At 36.7% G+C, this 24,635-nt stretch overlaps 1 protein-coding gene across 2 annotated transcripts; it reads right to left on the bottom strand.

Annotated features, from left to right (window-relative positions):
• Positions 1–5,010: 5,010 nt before the first annotated feature.
• On the bottom strand, positions 5,011–20,533 carry LOC145680598 (uncharacterized). 2 transcript variants are annotated; one of them, XM_081751275.1, is made up of 3 exons: positions 20,350–20,533; positions 12,329–12,627; positions 5,011–8,469 (listed from the first exon to the last, which is right to left on the bottom strand). In XM_081751275.1, exons 2-3 carry the CDS (start codon positions 12,577–12,579, stop codon positions 6,945–6,947), a joined length of 1,776 nt encoding a protein of 591 aa, XP_081607401.1. In that variant the 5' UTR covers positions 12,580–12,627; positions 20,350–20,533; the 3' UTR covers positions 5,011–6,944. The 2 variants fall into 2 exon arrangements, with proteins under 2 accessions (XP_081607401.1, XP_081607402.1); XM_081751276.1 differs by lacking the exon at positions 20,350–20,533 and adding an exon at positions 20,075–20,094.
• Between the last annotated feature and the right edge of the window lie 4,102 nt (positions 20,534–24,635).

Raw genomic sequence — 24,635 nt, forward strand, 5'->3', positions numbered from 1 at the left:
CTGTAGTACAGATACATGTAGCAATATGTATCTTAATTTAAAATCATGACTTTCATCACTAAAATCTGAATTCTGGCTGTTTACAATTAACCAATATCAATCAAATATTTTCCTTTTATATTTCATATACAAAGCGCGACATTGCAATAGAACTAAGACGCGAAAGTCTTATAAAATAGAATATGCTCTATGAATGAGATATGCCAGAGAATATGCTATGGTAAGAAACAAAGTTACACAATTTATACTTTTACATGAAAGCATAACGAAGACAGAATTCTCGCCAAAATATATCGAATAACTACGAGGTGCATTCAAGTTATAACACCTCCAATGTTTTTTTTCTCAAGACTGGTAAGATAGAAACGTGCTGCTTTGTTTAAAAATACGCAAGCACTCATTGTCAATGCATGCCAGAGATGGCAACACCGTACGGCACACAGAACTCTAGTGGCAACGGTGAGAATGATGAACTTTTTTGATACTTACGATATTTACAAAGTGGCGACGTTATCATCACAAGAACAGGGGGTACTCACTCGTTTTCTCCATTTGCGTGAAAGGCCCATTCATGTCGTCATCACTCAACATCATTTCCTGACAACATGCCACGCGTCTAACCTTGTGGTCGTCCGTCCGTCAGCATTCGTGGCACCCATCTGGACGACACTTTTCGTATTTTCAGATCTTTATGCAGGATTGTGTGCATAGATATACGGAAATGTCAATTTTGGAGGCAATGTGTTCCACATTCATTCGGCGATCCTCCAAAACAACTTTCTCGACTCGGTCGATCATGTCGCCAGACCGACTTGTGCGAGGCTGAGATTGTTTTGGTTTGCTGTTACACGACGTTCTGCCTTCTTTGAACTGCACGAACGCACATTAGACACCACCATCATATGTCTCACTCAAGTGGCGATAAATTTCAAGTGTTGTGACACCACGCAAATGAAAAAAAAAGAAAAAAAGAAACAACGAATGATTAGGTCGCCATTTTACGAGTATTGTGTCAGAAATAGTCATTACTCTCACCGTTACCGCTAGAGTTCTGTGTCGCACGGTGCTGCCATCTCTGTCCCGCATTGACAACGAGTGTTTGCATATTTTAAAACAAACAGGACGTTTCTATGTTACCAGTCATGAGAAAACATGGAGATGTTATAACTTGGATGCACATCGTAATGAAGTTGTAAAACAGGCCAATGTTTGATGATATTTGTCGCAGATTATATTATGCACGTATGTTCTACGGTATCCCTGTGATTTGAGACTAATTAGTGCGAAAGATCTGTATTCCGTTTAATATGTCATGTTTGCTGGTGTATGAGATTTTCTATATTCAATTTTGAGAATAAATACATAAGCAATGCATATTATAAGTAGAGCATATTATGTAATATCAACTCCCTAAATATGTAAAAAAAAATCGCTTACAAATGTAAGAAATATGTAATATTATATAAGAGTATGTAATATTACATATTTATGAAAACGTAATATTAACATGCGTATGAGTATTCAATATTTAAACGAATTATGAAAATAAAAAGGAAAATCTACTACACTTTATCCTGCTTAATGCAAGTCCCCCAATGAAAAATGTTTGAACAGCTGAGACCATACGTCACTGACGTGACTAACTGCAGGATAATAAAAATCAGACGTGAATGAAGGAAGATGTGAATCGGCTAGAGAAACAGGAAAGCCCCGAGAAAAGCAATGCATACGGCATTTGTATGTCAGCAATCTCATGTGGTGTGGTGTGGCCCCGTTTCAAATCTAGAACCTTTTACACTAAATGCGCATCCGTCACCACGGCCCAATTTTGAAATGAAATATACGCAATATACAAATTTCAATACTAAAAGCAACATAAGACGAAATATATTGTTTTATATATATTTATTTCATGCAGGGGAAAGCAGTCCTATATCTTTGAAACAATACCAGCTGAACTAAGATTGAAGAATATTTCCACTAATGAACATTTTAAATTTGAAATAAAATACAAAAGATGTGCCTGCAGTTCAACTGTGTGTTGTTACACAATAGGTTACAAGGTACATTTCCAAATGATCAGAAGTAAAATTTTGTCGGCGATCGGATAAAATATTCTTGTATGGAGAGAATGATCTCTCCACATCACATGAGGTAACAGGGGAATGTAGTTGGGGGAAATATCTTCAGGGGGGTTTCTTGTTTCACCACTGAGAAACTCACACACTGCCAATAGGCTGTCGTAACACGGGTTTCTTTCTAGCACTGCATTTAGTTTCTTTCGAACTTTTTCTCCTACATCTCCACACACACCTTGCAGTAGTCTTTTTGCATCCTCTATGATTTCCATGGATTCCGGAAGAGGTCGCCCAACAGTCTCCAGCTTTTTAATGCTTGTAGGTAGTCAACCAAAATTGCTGTCTATGTACGCGATGAGCAATGCCAACTGACACAGGAGACTCCGATGAAAATGAATGAACAACAGGCTTAATCTTTTGAAACTGTTCATTGTAGAAATGTACTGCCGGTATCCAAGTGCCCCATCATGTTAGCACAGGCTCCAGAGGAAGTGGCACGTCTGGCAGTTGATCTCTGTAAACTTGAACACGTTGTGGTGCCTTAACAAACATGTTTTTCGTGGAAGAAACTAGTTGATTTACTTCGCAAAAGTTGTCTCTCACCTCTTCAACAACACACTGAAGAGCATGGGCCATACAGGTGAAATGAATTAAGTGAGGATGAAAAACTGTAAGTGTTCTAGCCGCTTTTAACATGTACGCTGCACTGTCTGTATAGAGAACAACGACCTTTTCTTCATGAATTCCTCCCGGCCACAACACTTTAAGATCATCGTTTACAAAGCGAGCAATCGTGGAATGATTCGTGCGTTTCAGCAATTTACTCGTAATAAGATAGGATTTAGATGGAGCATCTTCACTTAACTTTCCAATCACTAAATTTGCTACATAACGTCCCAAAACGTCTGTTGTTTCGGCCAAAAAAATCCAAATATATGAACTACCTATTTCTGCCCTAATGGTATCTATAGCTTCCCTATAACAAACTTCGAGATAACACTTTCGAAGAGTGGATTCGTCAGGAATTTGACGCCGGCAGTACTTCTCCAGAAAAGCACGGTATTTTGGCACTTGAACTTTGCTCCAAGTATTGTTTGCTGCTATCATTGTTTGGCACAAGTCTTTGAAAAACTCACTCACTGAAGTATCTTGTTGCATTTGTGTAAAGAGTACTTGTTTTTTTGCAGTTCGCAAATTATTTCTTGCATGCAGTGCACTTCGTACATGTTGTTCTAACTAAGATTTCATTGAACATCCAATTTTTTTATCACACACTTGGCACAACACCACTTTACCGTCCGTAGTAAACGCATCATCGATAGTTACCCACGACCGCAATTTCGCGGATAAAGTCGAGGCAACCGGAGCCATTTCTAACTTCGACGGTCAATACAGAACACGTGCGTTTTGCAACTGCAATACTAGAGTACTGTCCTCCAATCATTCAGTTGTACAAGCGAAGTTCTTTGAAAGCTTAGGTTACCTGCTATGATATTGCCATTGTCGCCAGCTTCTTGGAACGAACTCTTGTAAATTCCTGGAAACACACTAGCATACAGCTTTAACTTGTATTGCAGGATTTGCTTTCATCTTGTTTCCCGTCCGACCTCCGATAACAATCAAATAGACTTCATTTTAGGAATTTCCTGGCCAGTCGCCTGTCAGGCACGTGATCTGTCTTCCTCCAGAGTTGAGAATAAAAGGCGCTGCTAAGTACCCCGGAGGGAGAAGTTTTACTTGTTTCTCATATTTCTTTTGTTATCGGCGAAAATTCTATGAAACATGGTTTGACAAATTAAAAAAAAATATATATTTCTCTTTCGGTAAAGAAACGAAAAGATAGACATGTCAAAATTGAATTTAGATGTAAGCCTTGCACAGTTGGATTTTTTTTTTTTTTAATTTTAAATTAAAATTTCAGTAAACGCAAAATTTTAAGACAGTTTTATGTAAAAAATATGTAGAAACCATAGGAATATGTAATATTGGTCAAAATATGTAATATGAAACTTGAGTTGAAGCACCCTACAGGTGTGAATCACAAACATTTAAGGATTTGACGAACCTACATATGAAGGAAAAATATGTAATTACATACAAATCCGGATATTAATTATAAGGATTCTTTCTTTCTTTTCCTTTTAAATATACAGTGATATTTTAACAAGAAACGTATACGGAGTTAACAATGCGTAACTCCAAACTACTTTTACTGAATTACTGAATTGTATATAGCTGGAATGCTACTGTACACTGTAAGGAAACAAGGAAGACATTAACCCATTGGTGCAAATTCCGTGGGGGGGGGGGGATGAAGGGGACATGTCCCCTCCAATTTTGGAGCTGAGAGGCTGTTCCCCCAATAATCCGGTTTAAAATGTTTTTGGGGAGAAATTTGATGATTTTGTCCGATTGACACAAAGGAACGTGAGATGAAATTGATGTCCCCCAGATTAAGCCTTAAATCTGCCCACCTCCCAACGTTGAAGGGAACTGCTCCTCTGATCCTTCACAACTTTGGTTTTCAACTTCATAAATATTTTGGACATCGAAAAAAATAGGAACTGTTTAACCCCCCCCCCCAATTTTGAAGACAGTTTTGCGCCGCTGCATTAAACAACGCAAAATGGGGAATACTTATGGAAATTGAAATAACTAAAATTTGTGTATCGGCATATTAGATGCATTCCATTTTCGGACTTACTTTTAAAAGAAAATAAGTGCGTCTTATGCATCGATAAATACGGTAGTTAATGAGTTATTTTATTTTACCAATTAAAATAATTTCTCTTCAAAACCATGTGTTGTAAGTGTTAGAATGCTTTGTCTTTTTCTTTTTTTTTAAATTTGTTTTCCTTTTTAATGTAAAGATAACCTGGCAATTACACAATTGATAGGGGAGAATCGGTATCTGTAGTTCAAATGAATTCGGTTTCCAGTAGAACAATTTTCCTTAATTTATTAGGAACTTTTTACATATAGTTATATGTAGTATAAATTCTCCATTAAACATAAGGCACCCTTCCTATACTATAACTTTTACTTTACTTTAAATAATAAAAATAAACCATAAATATTGTGCAAAAAGAGTTATTCAATAACAGAAGAGAAATAAAATACGGAAGAAGATCAACGAGAGAATCAATTAATGAAAATTTTAATACAAGCTTACCACTGCACGTTTAAATTACTATCACTGGCCACTAGGCACTTTAATATCAGCGATATCTGCAGTCGATAATTGATCTTACAATAGCAACCAATCAATGGTAATATGTTTTTCATTGATAAAAAGCATAAGCCAGATTGATAAAAAATAGTATTAATCGGGAAGCTCATATTACCATTATTGTCATATATTTTGAATTCGTTCATTATTAAACCTTCATAAGGACATATTGTGAGATGTAATTTACATGAATTAACACTATGAAAAATAATTCAGCGTCGATTTTATTTGGTCTAGGAATTAATTCGTGCGGTTTTACAAAAGATGGCGTAACTAGCTTATTGTCCCATAGTTTCGTTGATCCAAACATGCGTTGAAAACTACTGTCATTGAGCATCTTGTTTAGTATATGTCAGTTGCTTGAAGCGGAAACAACAACATTTTTTCTTCAACTGAAAATGGCGCATTTTGTGCCTGATAAAGTGTTTTTGCGGGGAGTTATTCTTCATTGCTTTAACATGAAGAAAAGTGCTATCGCAAGTCATCATATTTTAGTGGAAGTGTTTGGTGACCATGCTCTAGCTGAGCGAACGTGTCAGAAGTGGTTTGCACGGTTTAAAGATGGTGATTTCAGCTTGGAAGACCAAAAGCAATTTGGACAGCCAAAAGAATTTGAAGATGAAGAATTGAGAGCATTGCTTGATCAGGATTCGTGTCAAACGCAGGACGAACTTGCAGAAGCATTTGGAGTTGAGCAAACAACAGTTTCCAAACGTCTCAAAGCCATAGGAATGATTCAAAAGATGTCTTATTGGGTTTCACATGAATTGAAAAGAAAGACGTTGAAAGAAGAAATACCGTTTGCGAATTGCTGCTTCAAAGACAGAAAAGGAAGGGATTTTTGCATCGAATTGTAACTGGTGATGAGAAGTGGATTCATTACGAGAATCCTAAACGAAAAAAGGCCTGGGTGAAGCAAGGTGAACCAGGTCCTTCACAACCGAAACGAGATATTCATTGTGCAACGGTTATGCTGTATATATGGTGGGATTTGAAACGTGTGGTGTACTATGAACTTCTGAAACTTGGTGAAACTATTAATGGACACCGCTATCGACAACAATTAATGCGTTTGAAGCAAGCTCTGGCCTGAAAACGACCAGAATGGAATAACAGGCATAATAAACTTATTTATCAAGATGATAACGCTCGACCACATGTCGCAAAACCGGTCAAAACCTATTTGGAAAATGTCGGATGGAAAGTGTTACTCCACCCGCCATATTCACCAGACACTGCTCCGTCTGACTACTACTTGATCGATTGCATGAATAACGATTTGATTGGACAGCGGTTCACTTCTTCAGAAAATATCGAAAAATGGATCTTTGATTAGATTGCGTCAAAAGATGAGGAATTCTTTCGACACGGAATCCGTAAATTGCCTGAAAGATGGGAGAAAGTAGTGGCTAGCGATGGACAATATTTTTGGTAACGTATTCATTTACTTTGTTTTTGAAATAAAGCTTCAATTTTTATTAAAAACCGCACGAATTAATTCCTAGACCAAATACAAAATATTAAAATAATAAGAAAAATACTAAAAGAGACAATAACTTGCAACGGAAGACTGTTTCGACGAAAGTAACGTATATCGCAATTTCTATTTCAAATACAGAAGCTTGTACAACTATCTTTCACGAATGTATTTTTAATATATGTCTTTTGACAGATTTTCTCTCACAGAAGGTCTTGTCACAGATATTGCATTTAAATTGTTTCTCTTTTGTGAGTTCTGTTTCGTTGATATCCACATACTGTTTCTCATCGAAACTTCGTTGACAGTACTTCTTTTGGTGGCACCTGAGGTTTCCAAGATCAAAGAACGCTTTATTACACTGCTCGCACTTGTAACGCCTGTCACCTGCATGTCTTCTCATATGAGCCTCCCACGCAGACCTCCACGTAAAGGTTTTATCACATTCATTACAGCTGTAAGGTCGGACACCCGTGTGTATTCGCAAGTGGCTCTTAAGGCCAGAGCTTGTAATAAAACCCTTCGCACAAAAACTACAACTAAATGGCTTTTCACCCGTATGGACTTTATAATGTACAGTTAAATGTTGCTTCTCCAGGAACGATTTCCCGCAATGAGTACAAAGAAACTGTCTCAACCCCAAATGGTTCTTCTGATGCCTCTTTAATTTTGGGAGATCAATAAATGCTTTTCCACAGAATTCACACTTGCATGGCTTCTCTTTGTTGATTTCGTGTGTCTTCGAATGATGTCTCAAAGTGCTTCTGTCAGAGAAACTTTTATTACATTGCGTGCATCGAAATGGCCTTTCTCCCGAATGAATGCGTAGATGCTGTACCAGAGTATTTCTTAACGCGAAAGTCTTTCCACAAAGTTCGCAACTATGACTTCTGTCTCCTGAGTGACAAAGGAGATGCATTTGTAATCCATGTTTAGAAGTGAAAGAACGAAGACACTGATTGCAGCTGAAAGTCTTAAGTCCTGAATGACTGCGAAGATGGCTCTCCAGGTTCCCTCTGTCGTAAAACTCCTTTCCACACAATTGACACTGAAATAACTTCTCGCCACGGTGACGTCTTTCATGAGTTAAGAGGGTAGAACTCGTCGCAAAGGATTTTGGACAGAAGCGACACGAATAGGGTCTCTCTCCAGTATGTGTACGCATGTGACTCAGTAAGTTAGCTTTGTGAGTGAAAGCTAATTCACAATACTGGCAATGAAAAGGCTTAACACCTATGCATCTTCTTACATGACTCTCTAAATTTCCTCTATCATGGAAGGTTCTTTGACACACCTTACATTCGAAAGGTTTAACTCCTATGTGTCTTCGTAAGTGTACTTGTAGTGTTTCTTTTCCCTTGAAACCTTTACCACAGTGATCACAATTGAACGGCCTCTCTCCTGTGTGACATCTCATATGCCTTTCCAGGTGAGAGATAATAGCAAACGCTTTGCCACATATTCCACATAATTTGTCTTTCTTCCTCACTCTTTTTTTCTTTTCATTTCCTTTACATTGTTTTTCTCGATTAGCACCAAAAGTGGCCAGTAACGCCTCTAGTGAGGTTGAGAGAACTCGAGTAGAACTTTCTTCATTGCCTTGGCTGTTCACAGATCGTACAAGTTCCTCAAGATCCTCTGGAATTTCTTCTTTAATCTCAAGAGACACCAAAATGTCTTCTTCTCTAAAAAAAAAAAAAAAAAAATAAAATATAACAAAATTAATATTTTCACAAACATATCTTTTAAAGAATCAAGGCAAATGAGTATCCATACCCTTTTCATTTATGTCAACTGTGAATGAAAGTAAGAGTTTAGTATGCAACTCCTGCTTGTGACTCCTTAATGGAGAACAACGTTCTGATCATGCAACTTCAATACTAGCTTTAGAGTTATGTCCTAAGAATTCAGAATTTCCTTCAAAAAATCTTGGGCACAACTCTGAAATTTTTATTAGTAGTTGCTGCGACCAAGCCTTCGGCCCACTGGATACTATAGGTTAAAACCGTGCTTAATTAACAGCTTTAATTGTTCACGATTAATTAACAGCTTTAATTGTTCACATTTATTTATTTATTTTTAAGTCTCCCCCAACTAATTTACTGTTAAACCAATATTAATGGTCAGATTTAAATATGGTACTGCTCTTGTCTTAATAATAAACCGCAAAACCAGTGGTGCTATTCAGCCGGCGCCGAACACATCGTCCCACAAAATTAGGAAAGTACGCAAAAAATATGTTATTTACATTCTTTTACCATGCACTCCTTTTTCTTCCCTCTTGTATTTTCATAGTTGTTTTATGATGTACATACAGGTGATGGACAAAACTATAGAAACACCTGAAAAATTGCACATTACCTTTATTAATAGCGAGGAAGACCACCTTTGGCACGCAGAACGGCCTGCAATCGACGGGGAATGGTGAAATGCAGGTCGCGTATGGCTGTCAAAGGTATGTTGTACCATTCTTCACCAAAACAGCTGCACGTTGTTGTAGAGACGACGGTGGTGGGTAGCGGGATCGCACCTTGATCTCTAAAAGTGATGACAAGGGCTCAATGATATTGAGGTCTGGCGATTGTTGAGGTATGGCATATGTGACACTTCATCTTCGAGCTCATCAAACTAGTCCTGGACGCTGTAAGCTTATGAACAGGGGCTCTGTCATCTTGAAACACGGCATTACCATCTGAGAACAAAATTTGCACCAGGGATGCAGCTGGTCACTCAAAATGGTTACGTAGTTCTTGGCAGTGACATGTCTATGCAGGGTGATGATGGGTCCAGCACAATACCAGAATATGGCTTCCCAAATCATCACTGAATCACCGCCATGCGTCATGGTAATAGACAGTCTGTATCGTATGCTTGTGCTGGCGTTTTCCACACGTAAACTCGGCCAGCAGTGGGAAATAATGTAAAGGAAGACTCATCCGACCAGAATACAGTCTTCCACTGTCCAGTTTTTATGGGCGTTGCACCACGGTCTCCGTATAGCAGCATGGTAAACAGTCACTAGTGGTCTGGGAATTGCAGATCTGCCATAAATACCCTGCTTGGGAAGTTCTCTTGTGACTGTTTTGACGCCAACAGGGTTTGTAAGCACTACTCAGGTCAACTGTGACTTTGGCGCAGTGGTGATCTGCTTGGTTCAATCCTACCCAATGTGCGTCTGTCTCTGTCACGCAACACACACTTGCGTCCACGCTGGTGCTTCGCTGATGGGGTTTTTCCAGAACACTTGTAGGCAGTCATGATTTTCTAGACTGTGCCTCTTGATACACCAAACATTTCTCCTACTTTCGTCACGGAAGCTCCCACCATACGCGTACCCACAATTTCCCCTTTTTGAAACTCTGTCAGCTCCGACATGATTTACGATAACCTGCACGAACCGGTAGCTGAACTGTAACTCCCACCTGTTCCACTGGAAAGGTTGTATACTTCACAGGATGTGCTGATGTGCTAGTGACTACAGCGACACCAGACTACTGCCCTGCTAAGCGAAAAGGCCTTATCTCCATTTCACATACTTTCGAGAAAATAAGCAAAACGCGTTTTAGCTAGGCTGTACGTTCAAATTTGTTGTATTTCAGTAAAACTTTATTAAATATGTTTTCACGATCTAAAATTTGTGTGGTAATACAGTTAAATATTTTTGCTTATGAATTGGCACTTAAGGTCTTTTTGCTTACTTTCAGTTATAGGTTTGAACATAAGGTAAACACTCATAACGTCATTACCCCCTACCTATTGGTCAAACCACGTCAATTTCACTTTAGATAGGTGCAGAATTGTACTACGAACATTCCCATACCAATATATCGATTTTCGGAAAATGTGGAGTTAAGGTCTTTTCGCTTAGGACGGCAGACTACCTCTTTTACACCAGCTGTTTCCATATTTGTGTCCACCCTCTATGTATATATATATATATATATATATATATATATATATATATATATATATATACATACATGACCTTATTTTTAATTAAAACCGCATAAGAAATATAACGCAGGGGCTAAACGTTTTTTTTTTTTTTTTTTTTTTTTTTAATGGAAAACCGAACTTGATCCACATGACATATGGCTAAAATACGAACCGTTAATAACTGTAAAGTTGTTATGTTTTTGTCCAAGGAATTTTGTACTGTATATACGAGGAAGTGCTGAAGAGTTCTTGGCTTTGCTTCTTCCCGTCCACATAAAATCTTGGGTGTAGATTTATATGAAAGCTTATATGTATTTGTGCAAATGTAAGTTTCTTGTGACTACTTCAGATTTTCCTTCTAGACTTGATGCAGTGATGGTAAAAATTAAATTTCTAGTTTAACGTCCTACCGAGGTTAAGGGTACCGGTGAGATGGAGAAAGTAGAAGGGAACCTGAAAACCTCGAATAAATCCACGCACATAGTTTTTGGCCCCCACAAAGTCCACTTGCGCTACCTGGGATCGAACCAGAGACTCCACGCACCAGAGGTGAGCGCTGTACGAGTGAGTCACTACAGTCCCATTGATTGTGGAGGCCCAAGTAAGTTTCACATCGTTGGAGTATCGGACAATCATAAAGTTTTTATTTTTCAAGGGAAAGTCTGCAAAGGACATTTATACTGAGATGTCACAAACATTGGGAGAACAGTATCTTTCCTACAGCCCATTAAAATCTGGATACCTCGTTCTGAGATTGATCATTTCACGCTGAAGATGGGTCTGCAGCGGATATCCTCCAACTTCACCTGATCTGGCGACATGTGATGCTGTTCATGAATTGACGTTACTAGCATTATACTGAACATGCTCAAGCTTTTCAGCAACATGGGTGCTAAAATGTCTGAATAATAATCAGAAGAACAACGAGTTGAAGCGTCCAAAGCAGTTTTGACCTATTTTGAGGCTAACGTTCTGATATTTTTTTTTCTTTCTTCGATTCGTGATTGAGGACGAAACCTGGCTCCATATATATGATACTGAGACCAAGGAGCAGTCAGTGGAGTGGCACCACTTCGGATCTCCGAGGCCAAAGAAGTTCCGCGCTCAGAAATCAGCAAAAAGGAACGTGGTTCAACTTTCAGGGACAAAGGCGGTATTCCGTTAGTGGGCTATCTACCACAGAACTCTAGTATCACCGACGAATATTATGCTAACCTATTGGACCAGCTACACGAACCAATTAAGACGAGACGCCAAGGAAAGTCGTCCAACAGAATTCTGATTTTACAAGACAATTGCTCAGCTCACACGTCCCAAGTTGTGAGTGCTAAATTGAACAACCTGGTATTTCAATTGGTCCACCATCCTCTATTCGCTGACTTTGCTCCTTGATTACCATTTGATCCAAAACTTGAAGGGACATTTTTTTTTTTTTTAAGGACATTCCTGACGTCCAACATGTTACAAAGGTCTGGTTTCAAGTTCGATCAAAGTATTTTAATTCCATCCCTCTTGCCCTACTCGTTCTGGACAAAGCTGGGGACTTTTCAACACTCCGTCATATATATGGGTAAAAATTCACAAACTAATATTTTAAAATTAACTAACCTGAAGAGTGGAGGATCATCTATTGCTCTTATAAGGTTGTCTAAGGAATCATTTGTATTAAAGTTCAGATCTTCATCCTCTTCAGTTTTAATGATTCGATTTTCTCCTTCGAAAACTTCAGCATCTTCAGATAAATTGTTCTTACTTGAAAATTCAGTTAAGCTATTAGCTTCCTCTTTAACATTAACAGTGGAAGCCAAAGAAACACATTTTTGTTTTCTTCTAACATTACATCTTCTATGTTTCCCCATTTGGTCCCTTCAGCATCAAGAGCAGTCTTTTGCTTTCAAATGGAAGCCCTGAAAGAAACATACCAGCTTAATCAATTTACACATCTAATAAATTTAAGAAAATTAGTGCTATATAAAACTAAACGTTACAGCCCACGAACGATATTACTGCACAATACATTTATTTATTTTATTTTTTTAACTCTCAGAAACGATCGAACATATAATAATCAGAATAGTTAAGATCGGTTAATACTTTTCAATGTCATTGTAAGAAGTACTAAAAACTGAGCATGGCAACACAATGAATGAATTTTAGCTGCGTGAAGAGTGATCAGCATCCGCTTTGTACACCTGAGTTTCATATCTCTTTTCCAGGACTACGAGCGAGCCATTTATCTATATGCAGGACCAAAATCAGTTCCATTATTTTGAAGAAAAATGGCTACTGACTTTTATCGACGGCTATGAAAAAAAGACACAATTTACTTCAGAATAAATGACTATGCAGCGTTAATTGTTAATAACAAATTATTACGAGTATAATAATTTCTATAAACATTAGCCTAATTTTTAATATATTCTGAGCTAAAGAGTCGAATCTAGCGTCGTCTTCTTTAAATGAGAAGCTATCTTCATTTGTATTGGCTGCATTGTACGATGAAATATAAGGATACATCAGTAATAACTGTTTGAATGACACAGAATAAAGAAGAAAATGAAAAAGCTAATTTCCAACATCATTTCTGGGCGTAGTGATATATAGTAGTTATTCATTTGATTAGATATGCTGAGTTGCCGTCGTATAGATTCATTTACGTGAAGGTCTATCCAAAGAAATAGGACAGAGGTTTATGTTCCTTTAGTTCTTAAATTGAGTACTATCTCGGTAAGGATTAGAGATACAAGGGCTCGGAAAAAAACGTTTTTTTTAAGAAAAAACTTATTTTTTTTGCTTCGCTTTTTTGCTTGGGAAATTTTGGGCTTTTTTCAAAATTTTGCTTAACATACTTACATTATGAATTCCAAAGGATTAACCAATATATATATAATAATCTTTTAACTTCTTATACACAAAAATAAGTACTTTTCTTAAAGAAAAGATACACAAATAACTAGCAAAATTGTATGTAGTATTTTTACTTAAAATATCACACACCCTCTTTTTGAAACAAAAAATAAAATATGAGAGAAATACGTTTATATGATAATCTTCAAAGCTGCACATCAAGAGCTTAGTTTCGGGTGGTTCTGTACATTCTTGAAATTTTTTTTAAGTTTTAACTTTCATATACATTGTATGAATATTTCGAACAAATTTTTCATTCATCGATCACATACGTAATAATTTTACCACCTATCATGTGCTTGGAATCTGAAAAATCGGTAAAATTCCGAGTTCTATAATGCACTCACTGTTTCTTAAGCTTGTTCAGAATCGGGAAAATAACAAATTTTCTGTTAATGGATCATATGCTTAATAGACTGTTCATCTGATCGTGCGGTTTCCTAGACTTATAACCACCACCACGGTTTACCCACTCCTGAAGGTTTTTGAAATTTTAACGACAGGAATTCAATATATCATTACGAAACTAAAAAACTATGGAATACATTTAAGAAGAATAGAAAAAATCAATCACTGTTCCAATTCACAAGAAAGCGACAAAACTGAATTTAATAATTATTGAGGCATTTCTCTTAACATTCTATTAACAAGATTGATTCCATACGCAGATGAAATTATTGGAGATTATCAGTATGCAATTAGGGAAATCGATCAACTATCGACCAAATATTTACTACTCGATAAATACTCGAAAAGAAATGGGAATATATTACCCAGTACATCAGCTGTTTATTAGCTTTATAAAGGCTCACGACTCGGATAGGAGGGAAACATTGTACAACATTCTTACAGAATTCGGAATACCGAAAAAGCTAGTTAGATTAATTAAAATGTGTTTAAATGAATCCCAAAGTAAAGTCCAAACAGAAAAATTCTTCTCCATGAGCTTCCACGTCGAGAATGTATGAAATAAGGAGATGCGTTATCGCCATTATTGTTCAGCTTTGTTCCGGAGTAGGCTATAAGGAAAATTAAAGATAGCAACCAGGCGCTAGAGTTGAATTGTATTCACCAGGTTACGGCGTATGCTGATTATGTAAATTTAATAGGGGATGATAGGAGAACAATAAAAAGAAATGCAGAGTCCTTATTAAACGCTTGCAGAGACATTGGTTTAGAAGTAAATGCAGAGAAAACTAAATACATGGAAGTCGACCAGGATCGTAATATGGCAAATTATGGATGCGTTAAAATATCAAATAATACTTTCGACAAAGTGGATACTTTCAAATATCTGGGATCAATATCACCAGACCAAAATCATATACACAAAGAAATTAAATGTCGACTGAAATCAGGAAATTCGTGTTATTATTCAGTTCAAAGTATTTTGTCGTCGTGAATTCTGTCGAGGAATTTGAAGCTTAAAATATATAAAACGATAATCATACCTGTTGTGTTTTATGGTTATGAAACATGGTCGCTTGGGGGAAGAACGCAGACTGAAAATATTTGAAAATAAAATCCTGAGACGAATATTCGGACCCAAGAGGAACGGGAATGAGGGAAACTTTATTACCAAGAACTGCATAATTTATATGGTTTACCAAACATCGTTATGATCATCAAGTCTAGGGCAGGTCATACAGCCAGAATGGAAGAAGGGAGGAACGCTTTCAAAGTTTTAACTGGAAATCCAATCGGAAAACGTCCATTAGGAAGACTTAGGCGCAGATGGGAGGACAACATTAAAATAGATCTCGCAGATATGGGAATACAAAGTAAAAGCTGGATCCAGTTGGCTAACAATTGAAGTCAGTGGAGAGCTTTTGTGAAAGCGGCATTGAACCTTCGGATTCCATAGGCCATAGAGAGAGAGAATATATTTAAGTTAAGCACAACTGCACAACAACCATAAGTGAGTGGTTAACTTTTGCGCTTCTATCGGGAAGTCCAGGATTCAACCTTGTATTCGATCATTTTGACAAAAGTTTTTCTTAATTATATCTGTGAATGTAGAGATAATGCGTGTACTGTGAGTTCTGGCCGACTTCCTTTCTTATCGTTCTTTAATCGTTATTATTATTAATTACCAGCAGTGACGGATCTGAGAAGGGGGTTAGGGTGGGGATGTTTTACGGGTGAAGCTTGTACCCCGAAATTACAGCATTTCTAAAACAAACGAAATATTTGTAATGCCTTTACTCATAAAGTTCAAGCTCTTCTCAAATAAAAATTCGGTATTTTTAGAAAAACTAAACATTAATAAGAAAAAAACCCTCCCAAAATACTTTTCTAAATCCGCCACTGATTATCAGTATAAAATGGTCTTCAGGGTTGTATCCGGAAGGTTATTGCTGAATATACAAACAAAACGAAATATTAGTTATACTTGTACTCATAAACTTCCAAATAAAAATTAGGAAATTTTAGAAAAAACAAACATTAAGCAGAGAAACACCTCCCAAAATACTTTTCTGAATCCGCTACTGATTATTTGTATAAAATGGTATCCAAGAATGTGGAAGTACAGTTTGACAGTTATACTGACAAACGTACGCTCTGACGGATATATTGAAAAACAAAAGTTTAACACATGTGCTAGAAGCTAGAGTAGGTTTACTAATCTCTAGGGAATGAAACACGGACGACTAAAACGAAACGATGTAGAAAAGAAAAAAAATGTCGATAACTCAGAAGTTAAAATAAAGTTAAATTTAAAGTTAAAATAAAGTAGAAGATATTTATATCTTCTACAGTTGCCCTCAAATACTACGTACTTTATGTTTACTTGAATTCATAAAACATGTGTTCCATCCATCATGATGGCGAATTCCAGAGCGAAATATAGCATTTAGGTCATGAAATCTTATTTAACTCTAGAGTACGCTATAAGAAAGCTATTTAAATAGAAAACTCATGAAAATGAAAAAAGCCAAAATTTCCAAAATTTTCTTTTTTTTCTTTCTTTTCTTTTGCAAAAAAATCCGGCTCTTTATGTGCAAAAAAACATCGATTCAAAAAAAAGCCGGCTTTTTTGCATGTCTAGTAAGGATTGCACTAGAAAAGGGCCAATTTTCAGCATGAAGTTCAATCATTTCTTCTATAAAATACTACTATTTCTTCCATGAAACAAACAATACTATCTCTTCGATAAAATAAAGTGTCATCTGAACGACATACTCACTCTCTTAACAACTATGAACCGATATGAAAATCTCGTATAAGACTGATAAATTTGGAACACTACTGAACGACTACCCCTCACCCTGAACGTGGGAGGAAAGCATAGGCACCCTTTCCTAAACAGACATTTCAAGCTTTCATACTATATGAAACAACAACTTAACAAAGCTTAGCATGCCACAGAAATAATCAAAACTATCCTCTTTTAACACAAATACAATATATCACATTTTACTAAGATTAACTAACACTACCAATTATATCAGACTGTTTATATTCCTCAAGTGATTTTGGCAATCAACCCTGATGATGGCTTTAACAGACAAATGAAGAGTTTCGGCTTAAATATTCTTACATTTTATTCAACTTTCCATTAATATGTTTCATTCCAAGACTATAATAATCCGTATACGATTTCTAGTGCACACAATTCATGCAAATTATTGTAAATTTGGTTTGAATATTCGCCTCAGAATGCCCTTCTTGCTCTAAAAAATAATCGAGCACATAGTAACGAAGGTTAGTAAAGATAAGATTTCTCAATATCATTGCACGAAGTACTGAAGTGACCACGAAATTTACAAACTGTAAAGATGAGAAGTAGGCAAGGTTCTAGAACACAGGTCCCCCTTCCTATTTAACAATAATAAATACAGAAAACAACGTGTCCTGCGGGGCTCTAACCCGCCTTCACTCGCTATCGCTCGCTCGGCAATACTATGTGAATTAAATATTAAACTTTGGTACAGAAAGGAACCAACTTAGTTACTAACCAATATTGGGGGACCTATGTTCTAGAACCTTCCCTGGGGGAGGGGGGTATTCGTCACTTATATCACATCTTCACAAACTCGCTTGAGAAGAAAATTACTATGAATCAGAGAGAATAATTGCAGGTGTATTTCTTATTCATGGCATAAGATACTGCCTTGAAAAATACGAAAGAAAGAAACTACTTGCCAAGGGACGTTATCCTTCATACATTTGACCGGTTGAAGGCCATAGGTGCCGGTACTACCAGTAAATATGTAAATACGTTAGTAAAACTATTAGTATTATTTCTTGCCTTTCATGGTAACACAAATTTGGTAAATTTGGTTTTCCAACAACAGTTTATTTCAGTCATTTGTTGTTACTCTTTAAAAAGCATTCTGTGGATTCAACACCAGCAATAGCGTAAAAATTCTTGTCAAATTTAAGAAGATGAATACTTTAACAATAAAATTATTATTTATTATACGCTGAGATATATTTAATTTCACTTAAGACATTTTGAAACATACTTTATAAAATATGAATTATATCTTTGTTAATAGTTTTAAATTAAATTTCGGGAAAGAACCGTCTTGCAACAAGTGCTCGGGAAATTTCCATAATTGAACGCACAAATTATCGGAATTGAGCTTCATCAACAAAATCATTTATTTTACGCTGGAAAATATTTATTTCATATAAGATATTTTGAAACACTTATTTTATAAAACATGAATTATATCTTTGTGTTAAATAAATATATTTGGTATTCGTATTTGGCGAGGGAGCGCGGTGGCTCAGTGATAGAGCGTTTACCTCCGGTGCTTGAGGTCCTGGGTTCCATCCCAGCTCGCGCCGTGTGGACTTTGTGGTGGACAAACACCGTGCTCGTGGGTTTTCTCGGGATTCTCCCGTTTCATCCCACTTTCAACATTTCACTCATCTCTCATCATCACCGTCTCCTTTAGCCTAACCGGCATCGCGTGCGACGTAAAACAAATTTCATTTTACTTCATTTTTTCGTATTTGGCGAACACGACAGAGGCTCCTGGGATGACTCGATCTACATCTGTTCGTTCGTTTGTCTGTACCATACACACTACAGGGTACATACAACTTTTGGTCTTTTAAGTTTAAATTTTCAGGGTACAAGCACGAGATACTAAATTTCCTGTCTAGGTTTTGGCAGCATACCAACATAAAACTTCAAAATGGCGGCCATTTTTTCAAAATAGCGGGTATCCACGCTACAGGGTGCAATTTTCTAATTTTTAAGTTGAAACTTTGAGGGTAGAAGCACGAGATATTCTAAATTTGCTATGTAGATATTCTTGGCGATCCAACGAAAATTTCATAATAGTGGCCTTTTTTTTTTTTTTTTTCAAAACAGCAGTGAATAGAACATTGTTGCAAGTTGTGACAATGACAATCTTCAAATACAAATCACATTTTAACACTTTTACTCCAAAAACATTGAAATATTTCGAAAAAAAAAAAAAAACGAAAATACCCGAGAAAACCCATACGGGCCCAGGAGGGTTGGTTTTTTCAGAGAAACCCGGTTTTTGGGTTAAATTCCAAAGTTGGGCGTCCGTCTCCAGTGAAATTTTTAAAATTTACAGGAAAGATATGGATAATTTGATCGTTTGTGTGCTTGATAATATATAAGAGTCTCGAAAAATCTGTTTATCTGTTATATATAAGCGGTTAAAAACATGGGACTATACGGCGAGCGGAGGGAACTACTTGGCGCAAGGTAACCGAACAGTTGCATTGTGGGAAAGAAACGAACATTTATGTTATCAACATGGCGAATGTACAAGGGCAATGAACTAACAGTTTTAACATTTGTGAAGCAGTACATTGATAACAAGCAAAATCTTTTAAAAGTTTGTGAAGAGCACGGATTAATGAACCTTATAACAAATTGCAGAAAGTATGCAAAGGAAATAACAGCGAAAAAACGTGGCAAAAGCGGAAGCCCAACTTCGGAATAAATGCCCGGTTTCTTTCAAACCTTGAAAGAAAATGCATGTAATAGAACAGAACCTTCATTTACAGGACACATCACTTTGTCAATCAGTGCGCAATTATTTGTGCATATCTCCGACTAACAACAGTCTACAGCATCTTCAAGAGTAATTTAAACCGAGAAAAGTGAAAGAAAAATCATTATAATTTGAGTGCCTATTCTTTAGCTGCACGTCTTGAGTGCACTTTTACTTGTTTTAGTAGCCACCTAGCACGGGTTGCTTACTGGGATTTGGACAGTATCGGTAGTTTATGGGATGTCACCACGCTGTATTTGTAACCATCGTGCAGAATTACTATACGGATCCATAGTACAAGTAGTAGTCGTAGGAGTAATAGTAGTAGGAACGGGTTAGAAGCCCCGCAGGGATTGGTTGGGTTCTGTTCTCCACATAAAATAGGCAAATTAAAGACCTGCCCAATTTTTTCTGTATATTTTACAATCTATGGATCCGTATAGATAAACTGCACTGTAACCTTAATAGTTAAGCCCTCCTAAAGTGGATCTGCATCAAGGTATTAATTCATCCCATAGGAAAGAATGTTTAGAGGTCGTCAGAGCAGATCTCTTCAATACAGAACTAAATACACCATAACAAACTGGTTCCAGATTCTTAGCCTACACTGCTCAAACATTAAGGACCAAGTGCTTTATTATTTTTTAAAAGGAAATCATTTTTAATTCTTCTCAGCTTGTCTGTTCCCCTTTACAATATAAATTACTGGGTCTCAACCTATTGACAATTACTCACCAGGTAATAATTAACTTTGTGACACCCGAAACAGGACTTCCTACAGTACCATTTCCATCAAATCGGACCCGAATACATGCCACATGATACCACTAATCGCATGTATGCTCTTTATTATTTACACGTATTAAACTATCGATTACAAGGGTGACGACCTTGAGATTTCAGGACTGCTGTCAGCGTTTCCAACCCAAGAATCCAATATATCAAGGGTTAAATTCCGACAAACTCCGCCACAATAACCGAAAATTTTGAAAACCTAACGGCAAGAATTGGAGAATGTGGTTGCTGTAGTGTATGATACAAGAAAAGAAGGACATAAATTTTAGTACTTAGATATTTTCGTGATAGTGAACACGGATCTATATGGTGTGATTTGAAAGTTTTAAGATTGTGCTTGTAATTTAAACATGTTATTACTTTCAGGATATTGCAATCTATCTCTTTCAAAGTAGCCCTCTGCTGCCTGAACACGCCGATTTCAACGGTGTTTCCACTCCTGGGAGCATTCATGAAAATTATCTTTCGTAAGGATGTGAACTCTCTCCGTATTTGCTCGGATAACTTCAATTGAGTCAAATTTCTATTTTAGCAACAATTTTCATTTAGAAATAGATAGCGGCCAAGTCAGTGTCAGGGGAATAGGGGGTTGAGGAATGATAAATTTGGTCAGAAATTCCTGGATCGATAGTGCATAATGCGCTGGAGCATTGTCGAGATAGAAGGTCGAAGTTTTGTCTTTCTAAAGGCCCAGTTTTCGCCTTTTCCTCTGCAAATTTTCACGCAAACGCTGAAGTACATTTTCGTAGTAATCCTAGCTAACTGTCTGCTCCATAGTAACAGTTTCATGATGCACGTAGAGTCGATAATCCGTAGAACCACTAACATTTTATCTTCACATTCGACCGACTTTGTCATGCTTTCCTCGGACATGGTGAATCTGGACTCTTCCACTAAGAACATTGGGCCTTTGTTTTCGGCTCATACCCATTACCTGTTATTAGTCTATTTAACAATCCTGGGTCTGATTAAGAAGATCTTGGGACAATTCAAGTTGGTGTTGTTTCTGCTCGTCTGGCAATTTCGGAATGAATTTCGCGACACAACGCATATTCAAATCGTCAGTTAAGATTGACTGAACCACGTAGAAACTTAAACTCAGGTCGTCAACCATCTCTCTAAGTCTGCGGTCTGAGCGCACTAAATCGCGAACTTTCACAATGTTTTTCTTTCACAACAAAGTAGATGGATTCTTTAAACGCCTCAGCTCCAACCTGTAGCTTTTGATTTCAAATCTTTGGTTTACGGTTATTTGTAATTTCACGTTTAAAAAAGACAAATATTTTAAACTATGTGTACTTTAAATAAATTATTTAAATAGATCTTTCTCACAAGGTTTATTCGTTAAAAATATTGTTCAAAGCCTTTATATTTTAATAAGCCTCCTTCAAAATCAATGCAAGTGAACTGTGCTACCATCTTTGTAGTTCTTTTAAACTATAAGTTTTTCGGCGTTTATATGTTTATGGCCAATCCTTTCGACAATGAGATCTCGGAAACTACAGGCTCTAGAAAGATACCGTTTTCATTGATCGATTGCAAATTTTGCGTAGATTGAATTGAATATTTTAGAAAACATGGCCACTATTTCTTTATTACATTTTTACGGATACACTGGAAATGTTGAAATTTAAAAAAAACTTAGCACCATATCCTACGCATTATACATTCCAACACCACATTATTGTATATAGGGATTGTATATGTCTCAGGCGTTTGTTTCATGGCCAAATAATAATGAAAAAGGAATGATAACCATTTCTTCAGTCTAACAAGGAGAAAAACAGTCTTAAAGATTTCTACTCGACGCATATATCGTACGACACGCAAACTTATTAAGTGACGGCGTGGCAGAGCGAAAAGAATCAGCGACTCAAGTGCAGAGGGTCCCGGGTTCGATTCTCGTTCGAATCAAACTTTTTTCTCTTGTTTTTTGCTTCAACCAATAAGGTTGGCATTTATTACTATAAGTAAAATATTAATTCATCATATGTTTATAATGAATAAAACAATAGAAAATTTCAATCACTTGTAAATTCTTTTAATGTTCCATGTTAACTAGGAACAAAATTTAATCTCTTCCGTAAATATTATTGTTACTGCAGTCGTTGTGTAAAAATGTTCTTGAAGCTTCGTGTCTACATCTGTTGACAGTGTGAGAATTACAAGGGGAATAAGGGGGAAATCTGCTTTGGTTATAGCAACATCCAGTATTAGCAAAGGGGATTTCCCCCTCAACTCCTTTGCAAATCGCACACTGTCAACAGATGTAGACACGAAGCGTAAAGAATATTTATTACACAACGACTGTCGTCAAGGGCGCTGACCATGGGGGCCGGAGGCCCGTCCCTTCCAAGTTCATGTGGACCCCTGTATTTTTATGAATATGTGTTTTAATATGTATTTTTTATTGTTACATGTATTGTTGTATGTATTTCTTATGAATGCCCCCCCAAAAAAAATTACAGAGAAATCGGCGCCGTTGACTGTCGTAACCATAATACAACTCGTGATTAGTATATTTACGGAATAGATTAAATTTTCTTGCTAGTTAACATGGAACATTGAAAGATTTTACAAGTGATTTTAAAATTGCCATTGTTTTATTCATTATAAACATATGGGGAATTAATATTTTATTTACAGTTACGAAAGGTTACTTTATTAGTTGAAGTAGTGGCGTATTTAGGGGGGCTTCCGGGCTTAAGCCCCCCGAAATCTTACTTACTATAGTAAAGTATATGAAATATCTTGCAGAATTTTCACATTTTCAGGCAAAGCACTCCCCCCCGAAAGTTAGCAAAGCCCCCCAAAACAAAATCGTAAATACGCCACTGAGTTGAAGCAATAAACATAACAAGGATTGACTCGAACTCGGGACCCTTTGCATATGAGTTGCACACTTTAGTCACTCTGACACGCCGTCACTTGATAAATTTGCGCGTCGAATAGTATATGTGGTGAGTATAAAACTTTTGAAGACGGTTTTTCTTCCTTATATTTGCCCATTGCGCTCTTCCAGTTTGTAATATTAACTCTTTAAATGTGCACTACCTCCTCGCAAAAAATGGCCCCGAAGTTCACTTACCAAAGTCTGTCGTCTCCTTGTAAGATGAATCTTTATTTTCGGAGTGTTTTGCCCAATGAATACCATATATAACTGACAGAATAATTAATGTATATGTAATGTGTTTGCTTATTAAATACTGCATACAAGAAGAAAGAAAACACTGGTCATACATGAATTAGAAACTCCAACCGGAAGTAGGCTCAAATCTTGCAAAAGGTGCGAAATATTGAAAAATTCTCCCCTTTATGATACCCCTTGCCGATTATTATTATTATTATTATTATTATTATTATTATTATTATTATTATTATTATTATTATTATTATTATTTTATCAAGAGGTCTTTTACTTGTGTCTTGAAAAGGACATGCATAGATGTTGTGAGGAATGAGAAGGAGATTTACGCTCATATGCGAATGATGTGCTGTGTAGAGAGTGCAGGTTCAGCTAGTCTATATATTAAAATGCTAGATTTTTATATATGTCCACAATCGTTTTGACAATGAGATCTCGAAAACCACACTTGGTAGAAACGTACCACTTTCGCTGGTCGATTCCAAATTTTGTGTAGATCCAGTTCTAATTCAAATTTTCAAAAACCGTGTCGTTATAGTTCTATTCAACTTTTTAGGGGCCGTTTTGACCCTATAAGATTAACATTGTTGTAGCCGAAACTACGGTATTAGGCAACCAGTAGAGAAATTATATATGGCGGGTTGACGGACATCGCAGGCGCTTTGCTTAAATCTGAATGTAAAATCTATTGCATGCTGACAACTTCAAAGGCTTCAAGAGACGCAATGAGGTGTAATGGACGGATATGGATTTATTAGAAAAATATTTCCACTTGATATCGTGTTACTTCTACAAATTTGCTGCAAACTCACTCCATCAACCTTTACTCGTGTGAGTAAGGAGACATACACAGTGGGAAGGAGATTTATGGTTATAATAGAACGATGCGCTGAGAAGACAGCACAGGCTCAGCTAGTCTATATATTAAAATGCTAGGTTTATATGTTTGTCTCCAATCCTTTCGACAATGAGATTTCGGGAACCACACTTGATAGAAACGTGCCGTTTTCGCTCTAATTGAATATTTAAAAAACTTGGCCGTTATTTATTTATTACATTTTTTAGGGGTATACTGGAAGTG

Source organism: Thermobia domestica, chromosome 3 (assembly GCF_964235325.1).
Source record: "Thermobia domestica chromosome 3, izTheDome1.hap1.1, whole genome shotgun sequence".
In the NCBI taxonomy this organism is placed as follows: Eukaryota; Metazoa; Arthropoda; class Insecta; order Zygentoma; family Lepismatidae; genus Thermobia; species Thermobia domestica.